This window comes from Heloderma suspectum, chromosome 2, assembly GCF_057233095.1.
Source record: "Heloderma suspectum isolate Gila_16-S chromosome 2, 16-S_ref, whole genome shotgun sequence".
In the NCBI taxonomy this organism is placed as follows: domain Eukaryota; kingdom Metazoa; phylum Chordata; class Lepidosauria; order Squamata; family Helodermatidae; genus Heloderma; species Heloderma suspectum.
The window spans coordinates 283,937,423-283,965,110 of NC_139459.1; the positions used below are offsets into that span (position 1 = coordinate 283,937,423).

General features: G+C 45.8%; 2 protein-coding genes across 3 annotated transcripts; both read left to right on the top strand.

The window, feature by feature from the left end:
• The first annotated feature begins 5,721 nt into the window (after positions 1-5,721).
• Positions 5,722-18,170, top strand: MANF (mesencephalic astrocyte derived neurotrophic factor). 2 transcript variants are annotated; one of them, XM_084839675.1, is made up of 4 exons: positions 5,722-5,841; positions 8,474-8,601; positions 10,286-10,427; positions 16,723-18,170. In XM_084839675.1, the coding sequence occupies exons 1-4, from the start codon at positions 5,754-5,756 to the stop codon at positions 16,905-16,907; spliced, it is 543 nt and encodes a 180-aa protein (XP_084695801.1). In that variant the 5' UTR covers positions 5,722-5,753; the 3' UTR covers positions 16,908-18,170. The 2 variants fall into 2 exon arrangements, with proteins under 2 accessions (XP_084695801.1, XP_084695803.1); XM_084839677.1 differs by having other exon boundaries at positions 5,722-6,495; positions 16,723-17,163.
• Positions 18,171-19,305: 1,135 nt separating this feature from the next.
• RBM15B (RNA binding motif protein 15B) lies at positions 19,306-25,496 on the top strand. Its single transcript, XM_084839674.1, has one exon. It carries the CDS (start codon positions 20,239-20,241, stop codon positions 23,002-23,004), a length of 2,766 nt encoding a protein of 921 aa, XP_084695800.1. The 5' UTR covers positions 19,306-20,238; the 3' UTR covers positions 23,005-25,496.
• Positions 25,497-27,688: the final 2,192 nt, after the last annotated feature.

The window sequence follows — 27,688 nt, forward strand, 5'->3', positions numbered from 1 at the left end:
CCCATGGGATTGTGCCCTTACAGTCTTAAGAGATGCAAAATCTACCCAAGGAAACACATCTTTGTGTGTAATTGAAACTCCGATTTTGCTAGTACATGATATCTCTGGAGCTCATAAGTCTCTGAATAACCAATTTTTTTGTAGTAAACACATCATTTTCTGATACCGAGATTTTTCCCTTGATGGACTGAAGCTCAGTTGATCCAGGTAACATAATTTTGCTAAGTGATGCTCTATCATTCCCTTAATTTTAAACCAAAAAAGACAGCTGGCATATATTAGGTACTGTGTGTGGGGGGGCAGTATCTGGGATCCCCAAGATGGTTCTTAAGATTCTGTTCTGGATACCATCTAACTCATCTGAGACTTGAAACCCCCAGATCTCTGATCATACAGCATTTGGGACTGAATTTTTGGTTTTATTAAATTCATGATAGGGAACATCTGCCTATCCTGCAGCAGTATATGAACATTTGAGGACCCTGCTTGTAAACTGTTATGACTTGAGCATTGCAGCCTTGATGTGGGGTTGACATGAACATGAGGCAGCAAATAATATGCCCAGATAGCAGTATGTGGGCATCTGCTCTACCTCAGTGTGGCCTATGTGCCATTTATGTTTTTTGAAGCTACCTCTAAAGACATCACCTTTGTTTTGTCATAGTTGTTCATTTGTTGACTTGACAATATACTTCCAGATTGGCCAGAAGCTTACTAAGACCACCTTGGGTATAAAAGAGAAGGACCATATCATCTGCATACAGTAAGAGAGGGACTTTTCTTTCTCTAATTAATGGAGGGGGGAAATTGTAATTGTTCATATATGATGTGATGGCTTCAGGTTTCAGTGTCCTTCACCTGGCAGAGCCCAATTTGAATGCCTGAAACCCCTCATCATCATAATTTTTTGACTCTAACCATGCAGACATCCTGACAACAACTTCTAGTCAGACCCTTTCCCCATCCCTCCCCCACCAACCTGCTTTTTGTAACATCTTGCCTAATGAAGAGATCTGCAGCTCTTGAAAGCTTGCACATTTTATGTGATCTTTGAGTTAGCCTAATAAAGGTATTATAGTACATGGATTTTCGAAGAAGAACAAGAAATTGAACAAAATGAACTGATTTTGTTCAATGGCGAATAAGGAACTATTTAGCACACTGGATGCATTAGCTAATCCATCTCTAACTTTTGCAAAATTCATGGAATACTGGAAATAGGTGATACTACAGTCCACCTTGGTAATCCCAAACCCACCCTTTCTGATGTATAGAATAGAAGCTGTGGGAATATTTCAGTGGTAGCAAAAAAAAAAAACTTGTGGAGGAAGAGAGAAGCGTACACAAAAGAGGCAGTGCTTGGTTGATAAGTGCCAGATACGTGGTCCAGTCTTAGTGTAGTAAACAAAGCATTTGATAGAGGTCTTTGAGTTAGATACTCAGTCTCAGTGGCTGCTAACTTCAGCAAAGTGAGACATTCATCTGCTACTGAATAACACAGGGAGAGAAATAGTACAAATGCTGGAACAGTGGGTACAAAATTGTGTTCCCTTTCTCTTCCATAGGTGGAGGAACCTTAGGGCACCATTTCTATCTAATGCCTTTTCAACATCTGCATTTCCCCCTATTAAATTGACCCCATCCTACTTTTAGCCTAATCTCTATGAGCTGTGCCAGACAGTTTTCTAATGGGCAAAGGAATATCTAGACTGAGGAAGGCTTTCTAGGGCAAAAATGGAATGGTGGAAATACACTAGTGAAAGACACAGAAGAACCAGAAGCTGTCTCCAGAGCTGGTTTCAGTCATTGGTGAATGCTGCTCTAAGGAACATTTGGCCATGGGTGAATTTGTTGCTGAGAGTGGTGTGGAGAAAGGTGGTCTGGTTCTGCCCTTCCTGTGCTGCTTATTCTACTTCTCCTGCTATCTGGGGAGAAGTACAGTAGCCTCTCTACAGTTCTATTCCATTGCACAGTTAAGAAACTTGTGCCAGTGCATGTGGGTGATAGACAGAAGGTGTATGTCTGTATACATGAACATAAGAAGAGCCACGTTGGATCAGACCAAGGGTCCATCTAGTGCAGCATTCTGTTCACACAGTGGCCAACCAGCTGATGACCAGGAACCCACAAGCAGGACACAAGTGCAAGAGTACCCTCCTGCCCATGTTCCCCAGCAACTGGTGTACATAGGCATGGTGCCTCTGGTACTGGAGGTAGCACATAGCTATCAGGACTATGGTAGCCTTCTCCTCCAGGTATTTATCTAACTCCCTTTTAAAGCCATCCAAATTGGTGGCCATCACTACACCTTGTCGAAGTGAATTCCATAGTTTAACCATGCAGTGTGTGAAGTACTTCCTTTTATCTGACCTGAATCTCCCACCAATGAGTTTCATGGGACGTCCCCAGGTTCTAGTATTTTGAGAAAGGGAGAAAAATGTCTCCCTATCCACATTCTCCACACCATGCATAATTTTGTACACCTCTGTCATGTCTCCCCTTACCATCTACTGTCATGTCTTCTCCAGGTTAAACACTCACAGCTGTTGTAACCTTCCCTTATAGGTGAATTGCTCCAGCCCCTTGATCATTTTAGTTGCCCTTTTCTGCACTTTTTCCAGCTCTACAATATCTTTTTGTTTTGTTTTTTAGGTATGGTGATCAGAAGTGTACACAGTACTCTTAAGTGTGGTCACACCATAGATTTGTATAAGGGCAGTATGATATTGGCAGTTTTATTCTCAGTTCCTTTTCTAATTATGCCTAACATGGAGTTTGCCCTTTTTACAGCAGCCGCACATTGGGTTAACATTTTCAATGAACTGTCCACCATAACTCCAAAATCTCTTTCTTGGTTGGTCACCGCTAGCTCAGATCCAGTCAGGTTATACCTGAAGGTGGGTTTTTTTGCCCCAACATACATCACTTTACATTTTCTTACACTGAACCGCATTTGCCATTTGGATGCCCATCATTTCCCCCAAAAATGTATTTGTAAAATAACCATGTTTAAACATATGGATTATATAAATTAGATACTCTGTAATTAATCTAAGGTAACGGATTTTACAGTTTAAGGAATCAATTCTTGGTCTTAAATCATAAGATCCATGCTATATAAATAAATACTCTTGATTATGGTTTGTTTGCATTTTCATCACTCTTAACAAAGATGTGGCTATTAGCTAACGTGCTCTCTACTATTCAACAGGTACCTGATATACCATACTCTTGCAAACAGTCTTGTAGATGGGTGGGACACTTTATCTTCTTCCTAACTTGGCTCTCATGTCCTATGAATCACCTCAGCAATCACCCTTCCATTCTAGGTACAGCTAGCAGTTCTGCTGAAGTTCACAAGAGGGAGCTGCTTTCCATTCCTGGCAAAACTGGTGGAGATAACAGGTTGAAGCTAGACTAGATTCCTTCTGGTGAGCAAAAAGTTGTCTTCAACACCTGTTACTGAGTGAGCAAAAAAAAAAAGGGCTACATCTACCTTAGTCAATGAATATGGAAAATTGTGAGAATTATTCATACGTGTATACCCAATATAAAATATAAAAACAATGGACATTCCTGTCCATTTTATAATCTCATGCTGCTGCAATTATCTGCCAGTTTAGTAGGACATTATTGTTTCTGTGGGGAGTAGCAAGAAATATCTGTAGGGAGGGCTTCTTTATCAGTCTGGGACATGATCCAAGTAAAAGGAGAGTCCAAGCTGTGTCTTGCAAAGAAATGTTTGTGTAGTGTCAAATGTGCTTTTGCATACTTGGGGTCTCAACCATGCATCAATGATTCCAAAGGGGATTTTACTTAGACGCTTCCATTGGATGAATGATTTTGTGTTTCTGCTTTTGGGGGTTTATAATTTGTTTAAAGTTTTGCCTTTTGAGGATTTGGCTCTAGTTTGTTTTATCTCCCACCCTGGCTTGGAGTATATCACACTAGTTGAGGATGTAAGAAGAACCTTGTGCCATCAGACAAAAAAGCCTATCTAGCCCAACATTCTGTTCCCACCGTGGCCAACCAGATGGCTATGGGACACCCGCAAGCAAGACACGAGCGTAATTAGCATCCTCCCACTCATGCTCCCCAGCAACTGGCATTGAGGCATACTGCTTCTGATCCTGGAGCGATTATGTATCTATCAGGACTAGCAGGCATTGATAGCCTTGTCCTCCATTAATTTGTTCAATCCTCTTTTGTTGTTGTTCAGTCGTTCAGTCGTGTCCGACTCTTCGTGACCCCACATCTTGCTGAAGTGAATTCCATAGTTTAACTATATGCTGTGTGAAGAAGTACTTCCTTTTATCTGCCCAGATTCTCCCACCATTCAGCTTCATTGAATAACCCCAGGTTCTAGTACTGCCAGAGGGAGAAATCCTCCCTGTTCACTTCCTCCACACCATGCATCATTGTATACACCTCTATCATGCGTCCCCCCACCCCTTACTTGTCTTTTTTATAAGCTAAAAAGCCACATATGGTCCCACCCCTTGATCATTTCGGTTGCCCTTTCTGCACCGCTCTGGCCCCCCGGAAAAAAATAAATTCTGGAACTAGCACAGGTTTCAAGCATATGTGGCTCATCCCATTTTTAAGACCAGCGTTCCTGGCTGCTGCTGGAAATATCCCTTCTTCCTACCCCAGGCAGTGCTTGAACTCCTGTTTTCCAAGCCACATACCTTCCAGATCAACGGGAGCCTACATAGGGCGCTCCCCCCTCTCTCTCACCGCCCCCGTAAATCCTGGCGCTGGCTGCATGTACATATGATGGTTTGTCTCATTTTCGGACGGTTCTCCCTGGTGACTGGTGCAAACGCCCCTGCCCCTAATCAGGGGCTGTTCTTGAACCCCTGCCGCCAAGCACGTGATCCCAGCTTGACGTTCCAGCCCACGTTCGCCTCCCGAGGCTTTCAAGAGTAAGTCCTGAACCATTATTACTTTTGCTTCTCCACCTTTTCTGGGGGAGTTCCTGGAACGGAGGAACCGGCTTGTGGCTCTGCACCCGACCTCCAGGCCGAGCAGCCTCCCCGCGGCGGCCCTCTCGGGTCGAGCGCCGTTCCGCCTCGGCTCTTCTTGTCGGCTCCCTCCCCGCCGGCGCGAAGGGCAGGGATGAGGGGCGCGCGGCCCTCCCGGGCCGGCTGGACTGCAACTCCCACAATCCCTCACCATTCGCTATGCCGGATGGGAGTCGCAGTCCGGCAACATCGGGAGGGCCGCGCGCTCCCCGCCCAGCTCTACGCGAGCACGTTTTGGTGGGAGTTTACCGCGCTCGATAGGACCGGCGAAGCGCCGGGGCGGGGCGGGGCGGGGCGGGGCGGGGGGACGTCCGTGGCTATTCGTCCCCGTCGCAGTCTGTCCGCCCGCCTGCCGCCTCAGTCTCTGGCGTCGGAACATGCCCTAAGCAAAGATGGCAGCGCCCTTCCCCCGCGGAGTTCACCTTTGCCCTAAATAAACATGTCTCCGCGATTGGGCACGGTTTGCGGGAGGTGCGCGTCTCTCTCGGTTCAGTCTGTGGCCGTTCATCCAATCGGCGGCCGCCAACTCTCCCGTCCCGAAAGCCGCTTCGCCAACCAGGAAAGGCAGCGTGGAGACGGGGGGCCGAGTGGCCCAATAACAACCTCGGACGTCACGGAAAGGGATAACGGGCCGCCAATGGGGCCGCGCGCGGGCGGTGGGCGCGTCGTCGAGGAGCCGGCTCCGAAGGGGCTTGGTGCGAGCAGCCGAGGCGGGTTCTGAGAGGGAGGATGCGGGCGGCCAACGGGCTCTGGGCGGCGCTGGCCTTGCTCCTGCTCCCCGGCGGGAGCCGCGCTCTGCGGCCCGGAGAGTGCGAAGGTGAGTCCGCGGGAGGTCGGGGCCTCCCCGGAGAGCGGCGGCGGGAGGGGCTGGCCAGCGCGGGCCCCGTCCCGGGACGGTGCCAGTCCTGCCTCACCCGCTGGTGAGGCGCGCCCCTCGCTGTCGAAGGGAGTAGTACTGGGGCACCTCGCAGGGTTGTTGTGCGGGAGGAACTGGCCGCGCGGCGGCCAGCGTGTGAATCTCAGTGGAGGAAGCCCAGCGCCCGCGGCCGTGATGGCTGCGAGGATGGAGAAGGAGCTGCATTCCGCGTGGCCTGCCGCTGGCCGCCCCGTTGGAGCGATGCCTGTTGCCAAGGGGTCGCAAAACGTTCTTAGAAAAAGTTGGTCTAAGGCAGCTGCCCCAGCCTGGTGGCCATGTTGTCTGGAGGTGATGGGAGCTGTACTCCAAAATATCGGGGGGTCTCCAGGTTGGGGAGGCTGATGCAAGGAGTATGGCGGACCCGCTCGTTTGGAAGGAACTTGAGGTTTATGTTTCTGGAAAGAGGGACAGATGCGTGGGGAATAGATGTCTGCCCCCTAATCAGTGTTGGATACTACTTCCATGGTCATGAGAAGAAGCTGCTCAGTTTCCTGTCGTCACTACTAGCTAAGGAAGGATGATGGAACTTGTACGGTGTTTCTTTCTGACTCATAGGTAATCTTGGCTTTGAGCTTGATGCTGACTAGCATAAGCAGTGGAATGCAACTACAATGCCATGCGCTAATGCAATTTGCAGTTCACATACATGGGTCCTCCCTTGTACCTCTTTGCAAGTGAATACTCCCACAGGCTGAAGGTCTTTTCCCATGTACTTTTGTTTCTGGTCACATACTAAAGTAGCGGTAGCGTGAGTGAACTGCATACTCTTGTAAGAGGACAGTGTTCTCAGTTTCCTCACTGTCCAGTCCTCATTGTATGAACAGTGATTTGAGTAGCTGCTTTTATTAATGCATATTTTTGTTCCAGGACTAAGTTTGAGCCAGTGTTTATGGAAGTGTAATTCAGAAGTTACCTTTCAGTGTTAAGACCCATCCCTAGAATATGTGAAATAACCGTGTTCTTAAACATATGAAGAGTGCTTCTGTTTCACCACTGATAAATCTTATTTATGTAACTGCACACAGCTGGAATTTCCAGTAGGGGTTTCTGGGAAAGTGTGTGTCATTCCCCTTAGCACCTTTTCATTTCAGAAACTATCTTTTGGCTGCAGACTTTCTGAATAGATGACCAGCAAGAGAGGGCTCAGCCAAGGCAAAAGCATCTTGTAGGAATGTTGCTAAGGGCAAACGTTGCAGTGCCATATCTTATGAAACTTGTCCCACTAGCAGATTTACTTACTTATTACGCTTAGATCCCACCTCTCCTCCAATGAGCTCAAGGTAACATGTGTTCTCTTCCTACCTACCTCCACCTGCCCTTTTATCCCTTTAACAACCCTGTGAGGTAGGTTAAGCTATGAGAGTGACTGGCCCAAGGTCACCCAGAGAGGTTCATTGCTTAGTGGGGATTGAAACTTAGGTTTCTTCAATCCTACTCAAACACTCCAGCCACTATATCAGATTGTGCTGAAATAAGGATGTTTTATTTTGACTTGTAAACATGTAGTGATGGTTTCCCTTTCTCATGACTTAGACAGGCTTATCACATATCATTTAGCAGTACCAGCCAGGAGATGGAAGAGTCAAGGAGTAGTTTGTTCCTCTAGGAAAGCCTACTTGTACTTTGAGACAATTAGGAAAATGAACATTGTGATCAGCTCAGTATTAGATTTGGGAAATAAAAATATTTTCAATTATCCATAAACCAGTTAAGTTGAATACTTTGATTTAAGCTGTCCTGCTGAAGATGCATAAATACACGTTTACCAACTTAACTAACTTGTGCATTGCAGCCATGTTTTCTTTTGCACTTGAATTTCTAATTATTCCATTTGAGTGCATCATACTTCATTGATGAAAAAGAACACCCTTTGGAGTGTCAAACATCCTTCTCACATTACACTGGCAATACTGAAGCTGCTGCTGCATGATTCCTTCCAGAACTGCCTGACAGAGCCCATAATGAGGCTTCTCTGGATAGTAGAGTAATGCTGTTGTGGCTCCTCCATTGTAGCCTGGCCCTTCTTGCATTATGCTGGTGGTGCAGGAAGGAGCAATACTCCAGTAGTGCCAATGCTTTCTAATGTCATCTGTAAACCCCAGTCATCAAAGGTCTGCTGTCTGTCACTGCATAACTGCTGTTTCTGGTGATTCCATGACAGGGGAAAGACCTTAAAATGTAAAGCCAGACTCTGATTTAAAAGCAAGCAAATATTAGAAGGACTTATGTTGTCTCTGCAAAAACTGAATGAAACAAACTAGGCTTATTACAAGGTAACAAACACAATCTCCATTTTCTGACTTGGCAAGAGGAAGGTATATAGTGTTCGCCATACATGCTTCGACATAGAGTGCTGTAGCAACTTGAAGCTATAGAACTCACTTTCAGTGAATTCAGCTAATGCTTGCATTGCATGATGTCTTTCTCCCTTGTTTCTTTATTGTGATGTCCATTTGTGTTTAAGTTGCCTGCATTTTTAAGAAAGGCTTAACAGGCTAGTTCGAGGATTATTTGTCTTTGTTTCTGTCTACAGTGTGTATGACATTTCTGGGAAGATTCTACCAGAGCCTACAGGACAAGAATGTTGAGTTTACACCAAACAGTATTGAAAAAGAAATTTTGAGTTTCTGCAAAGAGGCAAAAGGCAAAGAGAATCGTCTGGTAAGAAGTGGTGATCAGGTTCAAGTTCTGGGGATAATCAGATGAAAAATGTAACTTGAAACAAAGGAGGTAGTAAACTGATCAAAGTTTTTACAAGATAAAGCCGGATAAAGTATTGAGGTCTGACAAGTACTACTGAAAGCTGCGCGGGGGGAGAGGGAGATTATTTATTTAAAGTATTTCTGTTCCGCACTTTGTCCCAGCAACAGGTTCTCCAAGATGAATAATCTGTTCAATTAAAACAATACAACTATAAGAAAAGCAGCATAGCAGTAACAATATGAGGCAAAACAAGACTCAGATCTCTGTATTAAAAGCATGGCAAATAAGAGTTATTTTACATGTTGAAATAACTCTGTGATGGGGCCAGCCAGACCTCCTGGTCAGAGAGCTCAAGAACCTGGGCACCACAACAGAGATGGGCCTGTTGTGTGAACCCACCATCTGAGTCTCTATCTGGAATAGGAAACAGAGTACAATCTCCCTTGAGTGACTGGGCAGAATCCTGTCAGGAGAGACTGTCTTCAAGTACCCTGGTCCCTAACCAAGGCTTTAAAAGTGATAACCAGCACTATGAATTGGGCGCAGAAACAAACCAGGAACTAATGAAATTGGTACAATTGGAGTTGCATGATATTAAAAACAAAAAACAGCACTAGTTATAATGTCTTCTGCTGCAGTTTGTGCCAGGTGAAGTCTGAATGCTTTTCAGAGTCAATCCCACATGATGTAGTACAGTAATCCAACCTGTGTGTGTGAGACAGTGTGGTTTCTTCAGGAAATTGTGAGCTGGCACACCAGCCTAAGCTGTGCAAAAGCACTCTTGTCAATAGCTAGCACCTGGGCATCTGGGAGCAATGCTGTATCCAGGAGTATTTCTAAGTTGCAGATCTGTTTTTTCCCCTCAAGGGGAGGATAACCCTGATCAAAACAGGCTGTATCAACTAAGGAGTAGACCGTCTGTCTTGTCTGGGGTAAAGTCACCCTTGTTTTTAAACAAGTCTGTCCAAACAGTACCTTGAGATCAGGTACAGCTCCAGTCAGTTTCAAGTGCTGCTGGCAAGTATGGGTGGTCGTAGCTGTGAAACAGTAAGGTGTAATTGTTCAAGAGTGGAAGCTCACTCTCCCCCCCTTCTCCAACACTGGAGTAAATAGGGATAGGAGGGATGTCATAAGCAGAGGTGGGTTGGGTGGAATGATTGTGTGTTGTTCTCTTGAGACTTTGAGGCCTAATATGGTTTTAATGTGTGATGGGTAAGGACAGTAAACCTAGTTGTGTCTGCTGCACCTTGTCTCCTTCCCAGGCTCCCCGAAGATCTCCTTTTAAGCAATCCAGTCTATCAGCAAAATTAAGGAAAAGCCAGATAGCCACATTGATCTGTTAGTGTGTTGTGCCTCACTTTAGACAAAGTCCTATCTCTAGCTAGTAGAGGCTCTGAATTATGCATTTAATCTTCCATGTTTCATATAGTGGGAAATGAACACCTCCTTAGAGCACCAAGAGCTTCATAACTGTAGAAAGCAGAACTATAGTGACATTGTTTTCTTTCAGACTATGAAAACTTCTTTTAAGCTAACAACTGGCATCTTCATATATGAGACAAATTTGACAAGGCTACTGAAAAGAAGGCGCAACACAGGACTTTAAAAAATCCTTATGACCCATTTTTTGTTTCCCCTCTAGTGCTATTATATTGGAGCAACCAGTGATGCAGCCACCAAAATGATTAATGAGGTGTCAAAACCCCTAAGTAATCACATCCCTGTTGAGAAGGTTTGTGAGAAGCTGAAGAAGAAAGACAGTCAGATCTGTGAGCTGAAATATGGTGAGTACAAACAGATGTTGGTTACAGAATTGATTAAGAACTTTAGAAGGATCAGACAGAAGGCCTATGTATCCCGGCATTCTCTTCCCATAGGTTTCTGCTTGACCACTGTGGGAAGCCTACAAACAGGACATGAGTGCAGTAGCACCCCCCTCTTGCTCATGTTCCCCAGCAACTGGTGTTGACAGGCCTACTGCCTCTGATACTGGAGGTAATATATAGCCATCATGACTAGTAGCCATTGAGAATCTTATTCTCCATGAATGTGTCTAATCCCATTTTAAAGCCATCACTGTATCTTGTAGCAAATTCCATAATTTATTATGCCCTCTGAGAAGTATTTCCTTTTGTCCTGTAACCCTTTGCCATACAACTTCATTGAATGACCTCAGGTTCTAGGATTATGAGAGAACAACTTCTCCTTATCCACTTTCTCTACACCATGCATAATTATGTACACCTTTATTGCGTGTCCTCCCACCACCTCACCTTTTTTTTCCTGAGTGATTGGACTTCACTGGTTATTTTGGTTTTAATGTACTCATCTTCTAAGGTGATTTTGAGTTTGCTTATGCAGAAAGGTTCTTATAGGCAAGATCTCTAGCTTTAGGCTAGGTCACTTTGTGTAGAGCTTTCCCTTGTAAAGGGATCTTATGATCAGCAAACTTCTAATCCTTCTGATAATCATGATTGGGGTTCTATCAAGACTCCAGTACAGAGGTAGGTCTGTCTTTTATAGAGAATGAATTGCACAAAATGAGTCCAAGTGTTTGGTCTCTAGAATAGAATTCCTGTTTAATTGTGGGAAAGTGGCAGAGGGAAAGCCTCTCGTGCTGCAAGCATAAGTTACTTGGGAGTACGACCCATATCAGTAAGACTGCATATCAGTTCAATGAAGGAGAAAGGGTTGTTGTTGTTGTTCAGTTGTTGAGTCGTGTCCGAGTCTTTGTGACCCCATGGACCATAGCACGCCAGGCCTTCCTGTCCTCCGCTCTCTCCCGGAGTGTGCTCAAGTTCGTATTCATTGCATTGGTGATGCTATCTAGCCATCTCATCCTCTGCCGTCCCCTTCGCCTTTTGCCTTCAATCTTTCCCAGCATCAGGGTCTTTTCCAGGGAGTTTTCTCTTCGCATTAGGTGGCCAAAGTATTTGAGCTTCAGCTTCAGCATCTGTCCTTCTAATGAGCAGTCAGGGTTGATTTCCTTTAGGATCGACTGATTTGACCTCCTTGAAGTCCAGGGGACTCGTAAGAGTCTTCTCCAGCACCACAGTTGGAAGGCATCAATTCTTCGGCGCTCAGCCTTCCTTATAGTCCAGCTCTCACAGCCATACGTTGCTGCTGCGAAAACCATAGCTCTGATTATACAAATCTTTGTTGGCAAGGTGATGTCTCTGCCTCTTACTATGCTGTCTAGGTTTGCCATAGCTTTCCTCCCAAGGAGCAAGCGTCTTTTAATTTCATGGCTACAGTCACCGTCTGCGGTGATCTTGGAGCCCAAGAAAATAAAATCTGTCACTGCTTCCATTTCTTCCCCTTCTATATGCCAGGAAGTGATGGGGCCAGATGATCTTCGTTTTTTGAATGTTGAGTTTCAAACCAGCTTTTGCACTCTCCACTTTCACCCTCAACAAGAGGCTCTTTAGATCCTCTTCACTTTCTGCCATTAGGGTGGTATCATCTGCATATCTGAGGTTGTTGATCATTCTCCTGGCAATCTTAATTCCGACCTGTGATTCATCCAACCCGGCGTTTCTCATGATGTACTCTGCATATAAGTTAAATAAGCAGGGCGACAATATGCAGCCTTGTCGTACTCCTTTCCCAGTTTTGAACCAATCGGTTGTTCCATGTCTGGTTCTTACTGTTGCTTCTTGACCCTCGTACAGGTTTCTCAGGAGACAGGTAAGGTGGTCTGGTACCCCCATCACTTTCAGAATTTGCCACAGTTTGTTGTGATCCACACAATCAAAGGCTTTAGCATAGTCAATGAAGCAGAAATAGACGTTTTTCTGGAATTCTCTTGCTTTCCCCATGATCCAGCAAAAGTTGGCGATTTGATCTCTAGTTCCTCTGCCTCTTCGAAACCCAGCTTGTACTTCTGGTACTGCTGAAGCCTAACTTGTAGGATTTTGAGCATAATCTTGCTGGAATGTGAAATGGGCGCAATTGTACGGTAGTTTGAACAGTCTTTGGCATTGCCCTTCTTTGGAATTGGAAAGTAAACTGACATTTTCCAGTCTTGTGGCCACTGTTGAGTGTTCCAAATTTGTTGGCATATTGAATGCAGCACTTTAACAGCATCATCTTTTAGGATTTTAAATAGCTCAGCTGGAATACTGTCATCTCCGCTAGCTTTGTTGTTAGGAATGCTTCCTTAGGCCCACTTGACTTCACTCTAGGATGTCCAGCTCAGGTTCAGTGATTGCACTATCATGGCTATCAGGGACATTCAGATCTTTCCTGTAGCGTTCTTCTGTGTATTCTTTCCACCTCTTCTTAATCTCATCTGCTTCAGTTAGGTCCCTGCCTTCTGTGTCCTTTATCATGCCCGTCTTTGCACAAAACGTTCCCTTGAGATCTCTGATTTTCTTGAAAAGATCTCTAGTCTTTCCCATTCTGTTATTTTCCTTGATTTCTTTGCATTGTTCATTTAAGAAGGCCTTCTTGTCTCTCCTTGCTATTCTCTGGAACTCTGCATTCAGTTGGGTGTATCTTCCCCTTTCTCCCTTGCTTTTCACTTCCCTTCTTTCCTCAGCTACTTGTAAAGCCTCATCAGACAGCCACTTTGCTTTCTTGCATTTCTTTTTCTTTGGGATGGATTGAGTTGCTGCCTCCTGAACAATGTTATGGACCTCCGTCCATAGTTCCTCAGGCACTCTGTCTATCAGGTCTAATCCCTGAAATCTATTCCTCACCTCCACTGTATATTCATAAGGGATATGATTTAGGTCATACCAGAATGGTTTAGTGGTTTTCCCTACATTCTTCAATTTAAGCCGAAATTTTACAAGAAGCAGCTCATGATCTGAGCCACAGTCAGCTCCAGGTCTTGTTTTTACTGACTGTATAGAGCTTCTCCATCTTTGTCTGCAAAGGACATAATCAATCTGATTTCGATATTGACCATCTGGTGACGTCCATGTGTAGAGTCGCCTCTTGTGCTGTTGGAAAAGAGTGTTTGCTATGATCAGCGTGTTCTGTTGGCAAAACTCTGTTAGCCTTTGTCCTGCTTCATTTTGTACACCAAGGCCGTGCTTGCCTGTTATCCCGGTGATTTCTTGACTTCCTACTTTAGCATTCCAATCCCCTATGATGAAGAGGACATCTTTTTTTGGTGTTAGTTCTAGAAGGTGTTGTAGGTCTTCATAGAACCGATCAACCTCAGCTTCTTCAGCCTCAGTGGTTGGGGCATAGACTTGAATTACTGTGATGTTGAATGGTTTGCCTTGGATTCGTACTGAGATCATTCTGTTGTTTTTGAGATTGTACCCCAGTACTGCTTTTCCCACCCTTTTGTTGACTATAAGTGCTACTCCATTTCTTCTAAGGGATTCTTGCCCACAGTAGTAGATATAATGGTCACCTGAATTAAATTCACCAATGCTTGTCCATTTTAGTTCGCTGATTCCCAAGATGTCGATGTTCAATCTTGCCATCTCATGTTTGACCACCTCCAGCTTACCTTGATTCATTGATCTGACATTCCAGGTTCCTAAACAATATTGTTCTTTACAGCATCGAATTTTCTTTTCACCACCAGACACATCCACAGCTGAGTGTCCTTTTGGCTTTGGCCCAGCTGCTTCACTCTTTCTGGCGCTACTTGGAAATTCCCTCTGCTCTTCCCCAGTAGCATATTGGACACCTTCTGACCTGAGGGGCTCATCTTCTGGCGTCATATCTTTTAGCCTTGTGATACGTTGCATGGGGTTTTCTTGGCAAGAATACTGGAGTGGCTTGCCATTTCCTTCTCCAATAACCACATTTTGTCAGAATTCTCCACCATGACCTGTCCGTCATGTGTGGCCTTGCACGGCATAGCTTATGGCTTCACTGAGTTACGCAAGCCCCGTCACCACAACAAGGCAGTGATCCATGAAGGGGGGAGAAAGGGTACATCTATCTAATCATGTAGATAAAAGAAATTTGTAATATTTTGAAAACTTTGAATGAGCTTCAGATCAGGAGGCGGGATGGCCCCCTTTTCCGTTTCCGCACTCCGTTTCCAAGCGCAGTGATGTAGCTAGTGTGAAGAGAACTGTGCCAGCTATGAGGGGGAGGGGAGTGTGGTTTCTGGGAACTGAGGTTGGAGCCCTGGCTCCTACTTAGATTCCCAGAAACCGAACAGCCCTATGGCCCTCTAGACAGTGTCTAGTGGCTATAGGATTGCTCCCTCCAAGGGCAGTTTTTGGGAGGGAAATAGTGGAAGGAATTAGGTGTGATAACCTGTATGCAGAAAGGTCCTTTGTAATGTGGAGCCATAGCAACGCAGAGCGGGAACTAGTTGATCTCTTTGGATGTTGTGGGAAAGATAAGAGATTGCAAGGAAACACACAATCCTTTTTCAGAGCAGAATAGTCGCTGCATCTCCAGTCACTGAATTGTTTAAATACACATTTCTTTGAATAATCTCCTTCAACATGAACTTGTTTTGAGGAGTCTTTCCATTTTGTCCTCCTGAAAGTAATTGGAGATGGCAAGACAGCATTTCCTTACTTTCCTACAAGGGTTATATTTGAGTTTCCATTGTATTTCTTTGTGGGTACACTGTTGCTTTTGAAAGCTAAACACTGTGAAAATTATTTTTCCCCTAACACAGCTTTCTCTTGCAGCTTTTTTCTATTGAAGTTTATGGCTTTTTATTGATGTTAAAGGAGCTGCGAATGCACTGACAGACATAAGTAATTTAAAATGACTTAGTTGTGAGGCAGCTTTGAATCTTCAAGTCCATATCCCATCTTAATACTAAATCCCCATCATAGGCTTACTGGCAAAAAGATAGCATATCCGTTAATACAGTCTGTGTCTGTCCCACTGGCCTCATTGAGATGTAATGTTACGCTATGGCTTAAAACAGCCTTCCCCAACCTGGTGCCTTCAGATGTTTTGGACTTCAACTCTCATCAGCCCCAGCCAGCATGGCCAATGGTCAGTGGTGCTCTGAGTTGTAATCCAAAATGTCTTGAGGGCACCAGGGTGGGGAGGGCTGGCTTAGTGTTATGTGAACGGAACTCATGAGTTCCCCCTCTCCTCCTTGCCCTGAACAAACGGTGGCTGGTCTTAACTATAATTTAGGGAAACAAGCCAACTTTAAACCACTTCTTACAATCCTAGCTTATTTCCTAAAATCATAGTTGAGCTTAACCACAATTCCAGGTTTCGTCACAAAAAGCTACCACAGTTAGTTGAAAATGGAAGCAAACCCTTTGCTGGTTTGGGGAGTACACAAAGCCAAGGCTTGTTCATGTAATGCTAAACCATAGTTTAGCATTACATTAGAGCCAGATCACTAGTTTCCCTGTTCTTATTTGTGATAATAGAAATACAGTAGAAACTATTTGTCTTTTGTTAGTCTTTTTGCTCCCAGATCTCTGGTACAGATGTGGTCTATAAAAGTTTATGTAAAAAGGTTAATGTATCAAGGTCAGAGCCAGGGCTCTGAACATGGTTCCCAGAAACCATGCTCCCTACCCCCTCGTAGCCGCATGGTTCTCTCCATGCTGGCTATGTCTCTGTGCTTGAGGGGGGGGGAGGGGGCGGTCCCGGGGGGGGGGGGGGACTGCAGAAGCTGTGTTGCATAGCTTCCTATGTGCTGTGTGGCCTCCTTCCCTTCCTGTCCCCAAAGCTATGGCTAGATAGCCAAAGTTGTCTAGCTAAAAATTCAGGATGGCTGGAGCACGGAGGTGAGGATTGCCTCTGTGCTCTAGCCGCCCTGCATTGTGTAATTGGCAGCCTCCAATTTCGGAGGCTGCTGACCATCCGGATAGGATTGTGCCTTATATATATTTGCAGTTACATAGTTCATGTATTTTGTAGGCAGAGTCCTCAAGTAAGTATGATACTTTCATTCCAGTGAAAGATCCCAAGAACAAAGGAGTACTTGACAATTAAGGGAAGTTTACTTTAAGGCCACATTCCTGTGGCCCCGTAACTGGGAGCATGTCCCACTGAAATTTGTGGTACTTAATTCTGAGTAACCATGCATGAGATCAGACTGAAAATCTGAAAGCAGTCCTCCACTAATTTGTGGACTGCTGATTCTTCATACAGTAACATGCACTTCTCTTCCATCAGATAAACAGATTGACCTGAGCACTGTGGACCTGAAGAAGCTGAGAGTCAAAGAACTGAAGAAGATTCTAGATGACTGGGGTGAAACATGCAAAGGCTGTGCAGAAAAATCCGACTACATTCGGAAAATCAATGAACTGATGCCTAAATATGCACCCAAAGCAGCCAGTTCGCGGACAGACCTCTGACCACCACAGTGGCCTCTAGCACATTAGCAAGTCACACACAAACTATGTTAATCTTTCTATTTCCTTTCCTGGAAAGCTGTTTTGTAACTTATTTAACTGGGCCTCAAGTGTCAAATTGGAGCGGTTCTTGCAATGCTGATTCAACTGCCTCGTCATGTCTCAAGTTTTTATTTCTCTTGTCTTTGATTTATGTTAAGACATTGACATGTATGGAATTTTTAAAATAAAAGTTATGAAATCTAGTGTCAGTTGAATTAATTGGAGTGGTATGAGTTTAGTGTAAAAACTAGTCTTGACCATTTTTACCTTACTCAGTGCTTGATGGATTTGTGTAAGATGGGTACCTTTCTAATACTTTGAGTCGGGGTGGGCAACTTGTAGGCCAACATATTTGGAGAGCTTCAACTCCCATGATCCCTCACCAGTGGGTATGCTTCCAGGCTAATGGGAGTTGCAGTCCAACATCTGGAAAGCTACAATTGCCCAACCCTGCTTTAAGTCTTAAACAGTGGCTCTGTTATCACGGCAGTCCATGAAGCAATGCACCTCAAGTATCTGCCCTAACTGTGATGGCTTACGCTTTGCACACAAGCACTTTTACATTTTGAACAACACTGCTTCCTATCTGGGTGGCCTGGGCCATATGTAGCATGTTGAACATGCATGCTATATTTCAACAGAATTACAGAATGGTCTCATAAAAAGCCAGTTCTGACTACCTGAAATTACAAGAAGATAGCACTCAAGCTAACTGGCACCATGTGTGTAAAATCACACACTTGTAAATATAGAACCAAGCTACACTTGCCACTGCAAATGAGAATCTTCTTTGGAAGAATGGGGAGCTGTTTCTCTTCCCCACCCCAAATATCCAAGGAGTAATTTGACTTGCATAAAAGATAACTGTAACCTGGAGTATGTGTCATATGAGTTTCAGTGTCACTCAAGAAAAAGGGAGGAAGAGGGGTGCTTTGATTCAGTGTGTTGTACCCACTCCAGTATGGTGAAACACCTCTTCACTCTGGAGGCAAACATCACAGGTATAGCTGGTTATTACCAGAACTTTAACTGGGCAGGGTGGACTTAAATGGCTTACTGGCCAAACCTAGTTTTTGTTGTTGCATTGCTTGGGGTTGTGGAACATGTCCTGTTTTGTTTGGACTTGAATTTGTACACCATGGTTGGGGGGCAGCAAAATGTGATTATTCTAAAACTTGAATCTATTCTGTCCTAAATATGCTAAGAAAAAAAATTGTCAATGGCTATCGTAAACTAGATGTTGTATTTGTTCAAACTGTTTCAGTTATATGTACAAAGCCAAAAGTCCTTTAGTAATGGCTCTGGCATAGAGTTGTATCCAGTGATGTCTGTCCACTAGTGGAACAGATTCTTCTGTTGTTAAGTCGTGTCCGACTCTTCGTGACCCCATGGGCCATAGCACGCCAGGCCTTCCTGTCCTGCGCTCTCTCCCAGAGCGTGCTCAAGTCCATATTCATTGCATCAGTGATGCTATCTAGCCATCTCATCCTCTGCCAACCCCTTCTCCTTTTGCATTCAATCTTTCCCAGCATCAGAGTCTTTTCCTGAGAGGTTTCTCTTTGCATTAGGTGGCCAAAGTATTTGAGCTTCAGCTTCAGCATCTGTCCTTCCAATGAGCAGTCAGGGTTGATTCTTCAACATACCCCCAAATCTGCTGCAGAGGGTTGGGGATCTTCTGAAGCAGATTTGGGGAAAGGAGACATCCAGTGTTGAATACTATTCAGAATATTTCAAAGGTGTAGGTAGTTTAGAACCCTGAGGGCAGGGACTAATTTTTTTTACTGACCTTTAAGCTGCTCTGAGTGGGCTAAAATGTTTTAACTCAACATTTAGTTAATCCTATGCACACTTAACAGTGAGACTTAAGTTAAACATGCATAGGGTTATGCTGTAAATGTGCCACACTGCTGATCTATTTTGACAAGATATTTTATGAATGCTTACCACCATAGAAAAGACAAAATAGAAGAGTATCATAGCTCTTAATGGACCTGGGTTGCTATAATACTAAAAAAAATGTATTATATTAAACCAATGCAAATCACTTTTGACTAATTTTGTAACAAGCTCACTCCACTAAGTAGTAGAGTATAACAACATGCTTTAAGGCAGAGTGGTGAACTTGTGGCCTTCAAGAAGCTGTTGGACTACAACTCATAATTCTTGACCATTGACCATGGTGGCTGGGCCTAACAGGAGTCTGTTAGTTCAAAATCTGGAGGGGCAGTTCCCCACCCCTGCTTTAAATATTCAGCTTTAGGTAACATTCAAACGATTCATAAGTTAGTATTTGCACAATGTCTACTTTTAATATACAAAATATGAAAATTACTGTTTCAGCAGTGTAAAATTTGCCTCTTGTGATAACAGGTTTTATTTCGATAGGATTTAATGTGAGTTGCGTTCATCGCAGTAAACGTCAATAATGTCAAGTCTCTTAGGCCTACAAGGCACCCCCCACAATGCACGTGTGCCATTTGCGACAGCCTGGTTCCTGCTCTTCTCGCGTCCCCATGCCCGTCAAGAGACGCAGCAGGCAAGTCTGTTTCAGGTAGCCAGCTTTCTAAAACGGCCCTGATCCTTTAATGCCATCCTGACACTGAGGCTGCAATCCTACACAGCCATACCTGGAAGTAAGCCCCACTGAACTCAATCGGGTTTACGTCTGAGCAGGCATGCCTAGGATTGCATTGTAGGTCATGAAGCCGATTCATGCCGACGTAGTTCGGCAGGCAGAGGGCGTTAGGGACAGCTTCGCCGGCTTGACTTCAGCGGGCCGGGCCGCAAGGCAGATTACAAGCACCGCTGCGGGAAGGCGGCAGCGCCTTGCCTCCAAGCGCTCGCCCGCCTGCTCACTTGCCCCACGCAGCCGCCCCGCGCCCCGCCTCCTCAGCTCCGCGGACCTGGAGAGCCACCGACGAGGCGCGCGGAGGCGGGAAAAGGGGAGGCAGCGCGCAGCTGGGCCTCGCCTCGCCTCGCAGGCGCCACGGGCGCGCGGAGGCCGCGCAGAGCCGGGTCCCCGGGCGGGCTTTTGCTGCCCCCGCCCGTCCTGGGCTCGCGGCCCGCGCGGCGGCGAGGAGGGACTTTGCGCTGAGGCGGCGGCGACGGCGGCGGCCGGAGCCATTACGCGGCGGCCCGTCGCTCCGCTAGCCCGCGCAGGGCGGGGCGCGGGGTGATGACGCCGGAGGCGCGCACGGCGCGGCAACTGGGCAGAGCCGCCTGCGTTCGTTCCCTTTTGTCCAAGATGGCAGCTGCTGCCGGAGGCGCCTCCTGAGTCGCGGGCCCCGGAGCCATGAAGCGGGCGAGCGAGCGGGATTCCAGCCCGGCCGGGCCCGGGGGCACGCGGGGCGCCTCCTCCGCCAAGCGGCCTCGGGAGAGGGAGCGCGAGAGCAGCGCCGGCGGCGGCAGCAGTCGGCGGGGCCCACACCGGAGCTCGGGCGCCTCCTCCTCGTCGTCCGCCTCCACCTCGCGGAGCAGCCGGGACAAGTCTGCGGCGGGCGGCTCCAGCTCGCGCAGCCACCGCGGGGAGGAGCGGCCCGGAGGGGGAGGCGGCGGCGGCGGCGACGCCAACCACCGCGCAGCCTCCTCCAGCGCCAGGAGCAGCAGCAGCAGCCAGACCGCCGCCGCCGCGGCGCCGCCGCCACCCTCCTCGTCTTCGTCCTCGCGGGCGCTGGGGGCTGCCAAGGCCAAGGTGTCGCCCGCGGCGGTGGTCGCCCCCTCGTTGCTGCTGAGCGGGCCCCCGCCCGTGGCAGCCCCGTCGCTGCTGCTGACACCGGGGCTTGGCCTGGCGGCAGGGGTGGGGCTGGCGGGGGAGCCCCCCGGCTCCAGTGAGTACAAGACCCTGCTTGTGAGCGGCCTGGGCCCGGCCCTTCCTGACCAGCTGCTGGAAGATGGGCTCTTCCGCCAGTTCCAGAGATTTGCCAGTGGCGGTGCCAGCGACATTAGCGTCAAACTCTCGCACACTCCTGACCTTGGCCGTGTTGCTTATGTTAACTTCAGGCACCCAGCCGATGCCCGGGATGCTCGACGGCATGCTAGAACCCGGCAGCTTCTCCTTTATGACCGGCCCCTCAAGGTGGAGCCTGTCTACCTGCGAGGGGGCCGACGAAGCCGCACTCCTCCGCCTACCCCATCCCCTGAACCATTGGCATTTCTGCCTCCCATCCATGGTGTTTATCCGTATAAGCAACGATCCCTGTCTCCTGTTGCCAGCCCTTTATTAAGGGAGCCCAGACCACGACATGCTCAAGCTGCTGCAGCAGCCTTTGCTTTGGAAGCTGTTGCCTTGGGGCTCTCTCGGGAGCGGGAGAGGGTGCTGGATTACTATGGGCTCTATGATGAGCGAGGCCGCCCCTATGGCTACCCTATAGTGGCTGAGGAGGATCTCATGCCAGAGGATGATCAGAGAGCTACTCGGAATCTCTTTATTGGCAATCTGGATCACAACGTCTCTGAGGTGGAACTGAGACGTGCCTTTGAAAAATATGGCATCATTGAGGAAGTGGTGATCAAGCGCCCTGCACGGGGCCAAGGTGGTGCCTATGCCTTCCTTAAGTTCCAGAACCTTGACATGGCACATCGGGCCAAGGTTGCCATGTCTGGCCGGGTAGTTGGCAGGAACCCTATCAAAATTGGCTATGGGAAAGCCAACCCCAGTACCCGACTTTGGGTAGGTGGTCTTGGTCCAAGTACTTCACTGGCTGCCCTTGCTAGGGAATTTGATCGTTTTGGTAGCATTAGGATTATTGACTATGTGAAGGGGGACAGTTTTGCCTATATTCAGTATGAGAGTTTGGATGCTGCCCAGGCTGCCTGTGCACAGATGAGGGGCTTCCCTTTGGGTGGGCCAGATAGGAGACTTCGAGTGGATTTTGCCAAAGCTGAGGAGACACGCTACCCTCAGCAGTACCAACCTGCACCACTGCCTGTCCACTATGAATTGCTACCTGAAAGCTACAGCAGACACAGGAGTCTAGAGCAAGACTTAAGGGTGAGAGACAGGACTCCTCCCCATCTCCTCTACTCAGACAGAGAGAGGGGCTTTCTAGAGGCAGACTGGGCCAGCCCTGTCAAAAATGCAGAGCGCAGAAATAATTTGGAGACCTACAGTCGTTCAGCACGCAGCCGGAGTGGAGAACGTTGGGGCAGCGACAGTGACCGCAGTGTGCTCAAGCCTTGGGAGGAAAGGCGTAAACGTCGTAGCCTTTCCAGTGACCGTGGGAGGACTGCCCATTCACCATATGAGGACAGAGGTAGGACAAAGGCTGGTGGGCCAGCTTTAGATCACAGCCCAGATCGGGCTCGGAAAGAGAACCACACCACAGAGTCTGCCACAGAGAAGGAACAGAATAACTCCCTCCAGAACAACCGGCATGCATCAGAGGAGAAGCCTCACCGTGAAGTATCCGATCCTTCTCAGCCAAAAAAAAGGGACAGCGAACGCAATCATCGAACTGGTGAGTCTGAATCAAAGACTCATGAAGAGTCCAAATCTGAGACAAAGAAATTAAAAAGCTTGTCAGATTATGCCCACACGCTGCAGCTTGCCTGGAATGGGCTACTTGTCCTGAAAAATAGCTGCTTCCCTACATCTATGCACATCCTTGAAGGGGAGTTGGGGGTCATCAATGGGCTTCTGAAAGACCACTTGTCTGGTGGAAAGCTAACGCAGCTCAAGATTGCTCAGAGACTTCGGCTTGACCAGCCCAAGCTGGATGAAGTAACTCGACGTATCAAGCAAGGAAGCCCTAATGGCTATGCTGTGCTGCTGGCTACCCAGGCTGCTCAAGGAGCAAGTGCTGAAGGGACCTTCCCTGCGGTGGAGCCTGGCTTGCAAAGACGGCTTCTCAGGAATCTGGTCTCTTACTTGAAACAAAAACAGGCTGCTGGGGTGATAAGCCTTCCTGTGGGAGGGGCAAAGGGCAGAGACAGCACAGGCATGCTTTATGCTTTCCCTCCTTGTGAATTCTCTCAGCAGTACCTCCAGTCTGCACTAAGAACATTGGGAAAGTTAGAAGAAGAACATATGGTGATAGTGATAGTCAAAGACACTGCCTAGTATTTACTCTCTCTGTCTCCTCTTTCTTCCCTCCTTGCTCTGATTCCATATTTCTGTGTGTCTCACACAGCTTGGTTGCTTTTAAGGCCAATTATTTTGAGTGAGGCCCCCAAAGTCCTCCAACAAAATTCTACGATTTTATTAGTTTCTAATTAATTTTAATACCATTTTAATGAATCCCATTTTATTTGTTTTTAATACGTGACACTGTCTGCTGTGTTATTATTTTTTAAATGTATGGAAAGTTGTCAGTAAAGCCTTGTTCACTGATGGATTTTTAACTTTGTGGCGTGTCCTGGTTTCTGTAGTCTGCCAGTGGCTGGCTCTGTGTTCCAGTAGATACAGCAAATAACTTCACATATTTCAGTTTGTGACGGCTGTTCCTTCTACTGCTGTTCAACACTATTATACCAGTTTTGTGTTCTTTTGATTTCTTTGATAGTTGAAGCCTGGTTGCTTCTTTCCTCAGTGGTTAGCTAATCCCAGAATAAAAAAAGGCAATGTATCCTTTATTAGACCACCCTTTTCCTTGTGGATGAGAACTTTTAAATTAGTTTTAACCAAAGAACAGCTCTGTGAAGCTTAAAGGTTCAGTACTCAGCAACTCTTGGTGCAATAAAATGTGAGGCACCTTGGGTTTTCTCCTCTCTTAATTGTGATTATAATGCTGCCATTCAAAGCTGTTCTTAGATTTCTTGTTTAATAACTATGGGCTTCTCAGGAAGAGAAATATTCAGGCACTTGAGTAGGACCTGATAAAATCTAAGTGATTATGTTGCTCAGCTCCTTCATCAGTTACAATAGCAGAAATAAATGAGAAAACGTGACAAAGTTGCCTGCTTATAGTGTGCGTACTATATTATAGTAAAGATCCTCTAATTCAAATTGTTTCATTTCTTATACACAATGGGTTAGGCAGGTAGATGTAGTACTTAGAAGTACTCTGGGCTAGGAAAAGGCTTTCTTACACACTTTGTGAGCACTCTTCCTCTTTCACTGCTCTGGGATTAGCAGGATAAGAAAACATCCACCCAGTCATTATATATCATGTCTACTGGTGGGTCTACCCCCATAACTACTTCAGTACCGAAAGCTTAAATAGTAATGTGCAACAAATACACATCTATTTTAACACATAGTGGAAATCACAACTGCCAATGAATTCATACCACAAGTACATGCAGCAGACTATACTTCTGTCACATTATGATGTACATAGGAAAATTGTTTTATGTGAAGTGGTCCTCAGGTAAAAAGGATGAAGTGTGGATTGTAAGATATACTATAAGGAGGAGTGTGTGTATGCTGTGGTAAAATATTCCCACATTCTACACCAGGGTAACCCCACTTGTGTCTAAGTTATGCAATTAATAAATAGATGTATGCACATTTACTTAGCTTGCATAATTCTCTTTTTAAGAGTTCGTTTTCAAGGAATTTGGAACTGTTTGCAAAGAATGGGGAGGACAGATAGAAAAGTTTAGAGATAGGCAAGCTGATATGTTTACACTGTAGTAGGATGGATTGATTTAAATCAGCAAGAAAAAAAGTCAATTTTAATCACTGATTTAAATCATGTTTCCCACTGAAACATTTTCATATATTTCCTGAACAATGGAACAAATCTGGTCACTAAACCAGATTAATTTACAACAAAGTAATGATTTACACTGTTTCATTTTTACAAGCAGGCTTTGCTTCTCTTTGTTTCACTGTAAATATTTTGCATGCTTTCCTTTTTTTTTTTTTTTAAACCTATATACGGAATGCCTTTAAAATATTCCCATATAGGGTCTCTCTTATGACCAGCACCCATGGTAGTTCTAGGGTAACAGTACAGTCCTATAAATGCCTCCTCAGAATATATATTCCATTCAGTTCAGTGGAACTTATTCCCAGGTAACTGGACATAGGATTGCAGGCTTAGTATGTGACTACAGGACAATTACACTGGACAATTTTGTCTTCTCTTTTTCTTTCCAGTGTTGCTCTTCATCACATTGACCCAGTTCACACAATCAGACTAAGCTACCGTGGCTTGATACGAGCCAGAGTGTGTGCTGGGCACAATTTGCATTATCATTGCCCAGCTGTGGCTTAATGTGCTGTCCGAATCTGGGTAGTGTGGCTTGTTGGAGGATTAAACAACCCTCAAATACCCCTACGAAAGCCCATGGGTTATTTGAGGTTTGTTTAGCCCACCGAACAAGCCAATACTACCTGGGTTCCCCCAACACTCATGGCTAGGCAATGATGGTGCGAGCTGTGATTAGCACATGCCACAGCTGACAACAAGCCACTGTGGCTTGTTTTGATCGTGTGAACCAGCCCTGGCTTGGCCCAGCCTTGTATTCAGAAAAAAAATCCAATTTAAATATTTGAAAGCCAATCTTCTGAATTCTTTAAAGCATCAACTGTTATCTACCCTGCTATATTTATTTATTTACAATATTTCTATACCAGTCCATTTCTAGAACAGATTTCTGAGCGGTGAACACAAAAGACAAAACGGTAAAATAAAAAGATTAAAATGCCACATTAAAATTATACTTGTTTAAAAACCAATGCCAGTAAGAGCCGTAACTGGTCAATGAAGGAATGCCTCCTGGAAGTGGTGTTTTCAGGAGGCACCGGAAGCAACCTAGTGTTGGTGCCTGCCTGACCTCCGGGGGAGGGACTTCCAAAGGAAGGGGGCCACCACACTGAAGGCTTTTCTCCTGGTGGACTCCAATTGGGCTATAGGTCCATGTGGAACCACCAGGAGCAAGCCTGTCGATGACCTCAGTGACCTGGCAGGTTGGTAAGGGAGAAGGCGCTCTCTCAGGTATCCTGGTCCTGAGTTTAGGGCTTTGTACACTAGTACTAAAACCTTAAACCTGGCCCGGCAGCAAATAGACAGCCAGTGCAGTTCGCTCAGCAAAGGTGTTACACGCTGGAAAGGGGCAGCTCCTGACAACAGCCGAGCCGCTGCATTCTGCACTAGCTCCAGCTTCCGGACCAGCCTTAAGGGCAGCCCCACATAGAGGGCATTGCAGTAATCCAGTCTTGAGGTTACTAATGTCTCTACCACCGTGGTCAAGCTATCCCTGTCCAGGAGAGGCTGTAGGTGGCAAACCAGACGAAGCTGGTAAAAGGCACTCTGAGCTGCTGCGACCACTTGGACCTCCAGCGACAATGATGGATCTAGGAGTATCCCCAGACTACGGACCTGATCTTTCAGAGGGTGTGCAACCCCATCCAGAACAGGCAATGAGCCTATCTCCCGGACCTGGGAACCACTCACTCACAGAGCTTCCATCTTGCCAGGATTCTGTTTCAGTTTATTGGCCCTCATCCAGCCCATTACCGGGTTCACGCACTGGCCTCTCCTGATTTGGATGTCACAGGGAAATAGAGCTGTGTGTCATCAGCACACTGATTGTTTTTCCATCTTCTCTGCCTTGTTTGGCCAAACATCACCACTAGATAAGCACAGAACAACAATCCTATCTAGGCTGTGTCTTTGCACATGTGAATGTAGTCAGAGAAGCTGAAAGCACAGAACTTTCAAGGAGGAAGACCTGGTGAGTTAAGGCTGGACAGAACCATTTTCATGAGATGAAAAATTGAGACAAATGTCCATGGTCAATTGGTAGGTAACTTCATTTGTATGTGACTGTACATGTTGGTTTAGCATGATAATGAGATTTCATTGGAACTATTTTATTTTTTGAGAAAGAAATTTAGTATTATATCTGTTTGTGTAGATTTAAAAATCTTTCCTCTGCCCTTAGTAACTCATATGGGAGTGACATAAACTGCATAGGGTGCTGATTCTCTCTGCTATCCACCCTGTACAGCCCCATTCTGTTTTCTTAAACTCTAGTATACCCTGCTCCCATATTGTCCGACTCTTCTCCAGAGCACCTAAGGCTAGTTTTTAATAACAGAGTTCAAAACGTGACATCTGCTAATCTCAGGAAACCAAATTCTGTTCTTGCATTATGGAAGCAGATACACAAAATCCTGCTGTTCCTAAGGGAGAAAGTCAAGCACTCGTTGGGGCACACTGGGTGTTGTAGGCCTTTTTTCTGTCTAAACATGCATAGGATTGTGCCCCAAGACTCTTATATCTCACCTCTGAAAGGCACAGCTGAGTAACTAGTTTAGGATTTAAGCATTGTCTCAGGTAAACACTTGCAAGATTCTGGTATTAGCCACCACACTTCATTTGTCTCTACAGTGCTAGTAATGTATCATCTTTAGGCAAAAGTCATGATGAAGACTTAGCAAAATACAAATTTCCAGTTGTGACACTGACAAATGTCTAAAGTAGTTAGAGCAATTTATTGTACTGAAGAAGGTGCTACTAAGTCTCACTGAGTGTTAGCCTTCTATCCAAACTGCTGTAAAAACAGAACAACCTAGTGTATTCCAGCAGGTAAGTCACACTGACATATCATGTTTGGTCTACTGTAGGCCAAAGAAATCATAAAAGTCTGGAAAATAGTTTTGATTGGCTCCAATAACTTTAAAAATGTGGGCATTTGGTTCTAAATAGCTTTTGATCATTTTTCCAATAAGATCCAATATGGTAAGACTGATGTGAAATGTATAAATCAACAATTTAAGAAGAGGTAGCTTTCCTCAACTTTTTTTCTAGATTTTGATCTTTTCTGAAGAACATTCACCTTAAAAAAGGTAT

Bases quoted from the DNA above. Each gene is read 5' to 3' on its own strand.
- MANF (XM_084839675.1), top strand. From the start codon at position 5,754: ATGCGGGCGGCCAACGGGCTCTGGGCGGCGCTGGCCTTGCTCCTGCTC. The intron at 5,842-8,473 runs GTGAGTCCGCGG...TTCTGTCTACAG, and splicing joins GCGGCCCGGAGAGTGCGAAG to TGTGTATGACATTTCTGGGA. The intron at 10,428-16,722 runs GTGAGTACAAAC...CTCTTCCATCAG, and splicing joins GATCTGTGAGCTGAAATATG to ATAAACAGATTGACCTGAGC.
- RBM15B (XM_084839674.1), top strand. From the start codon at position 20,239: ATGAAGCGGGCGAGCGAGCGGGATTCCAGCCCGGCCGGGCCCGGGGGC.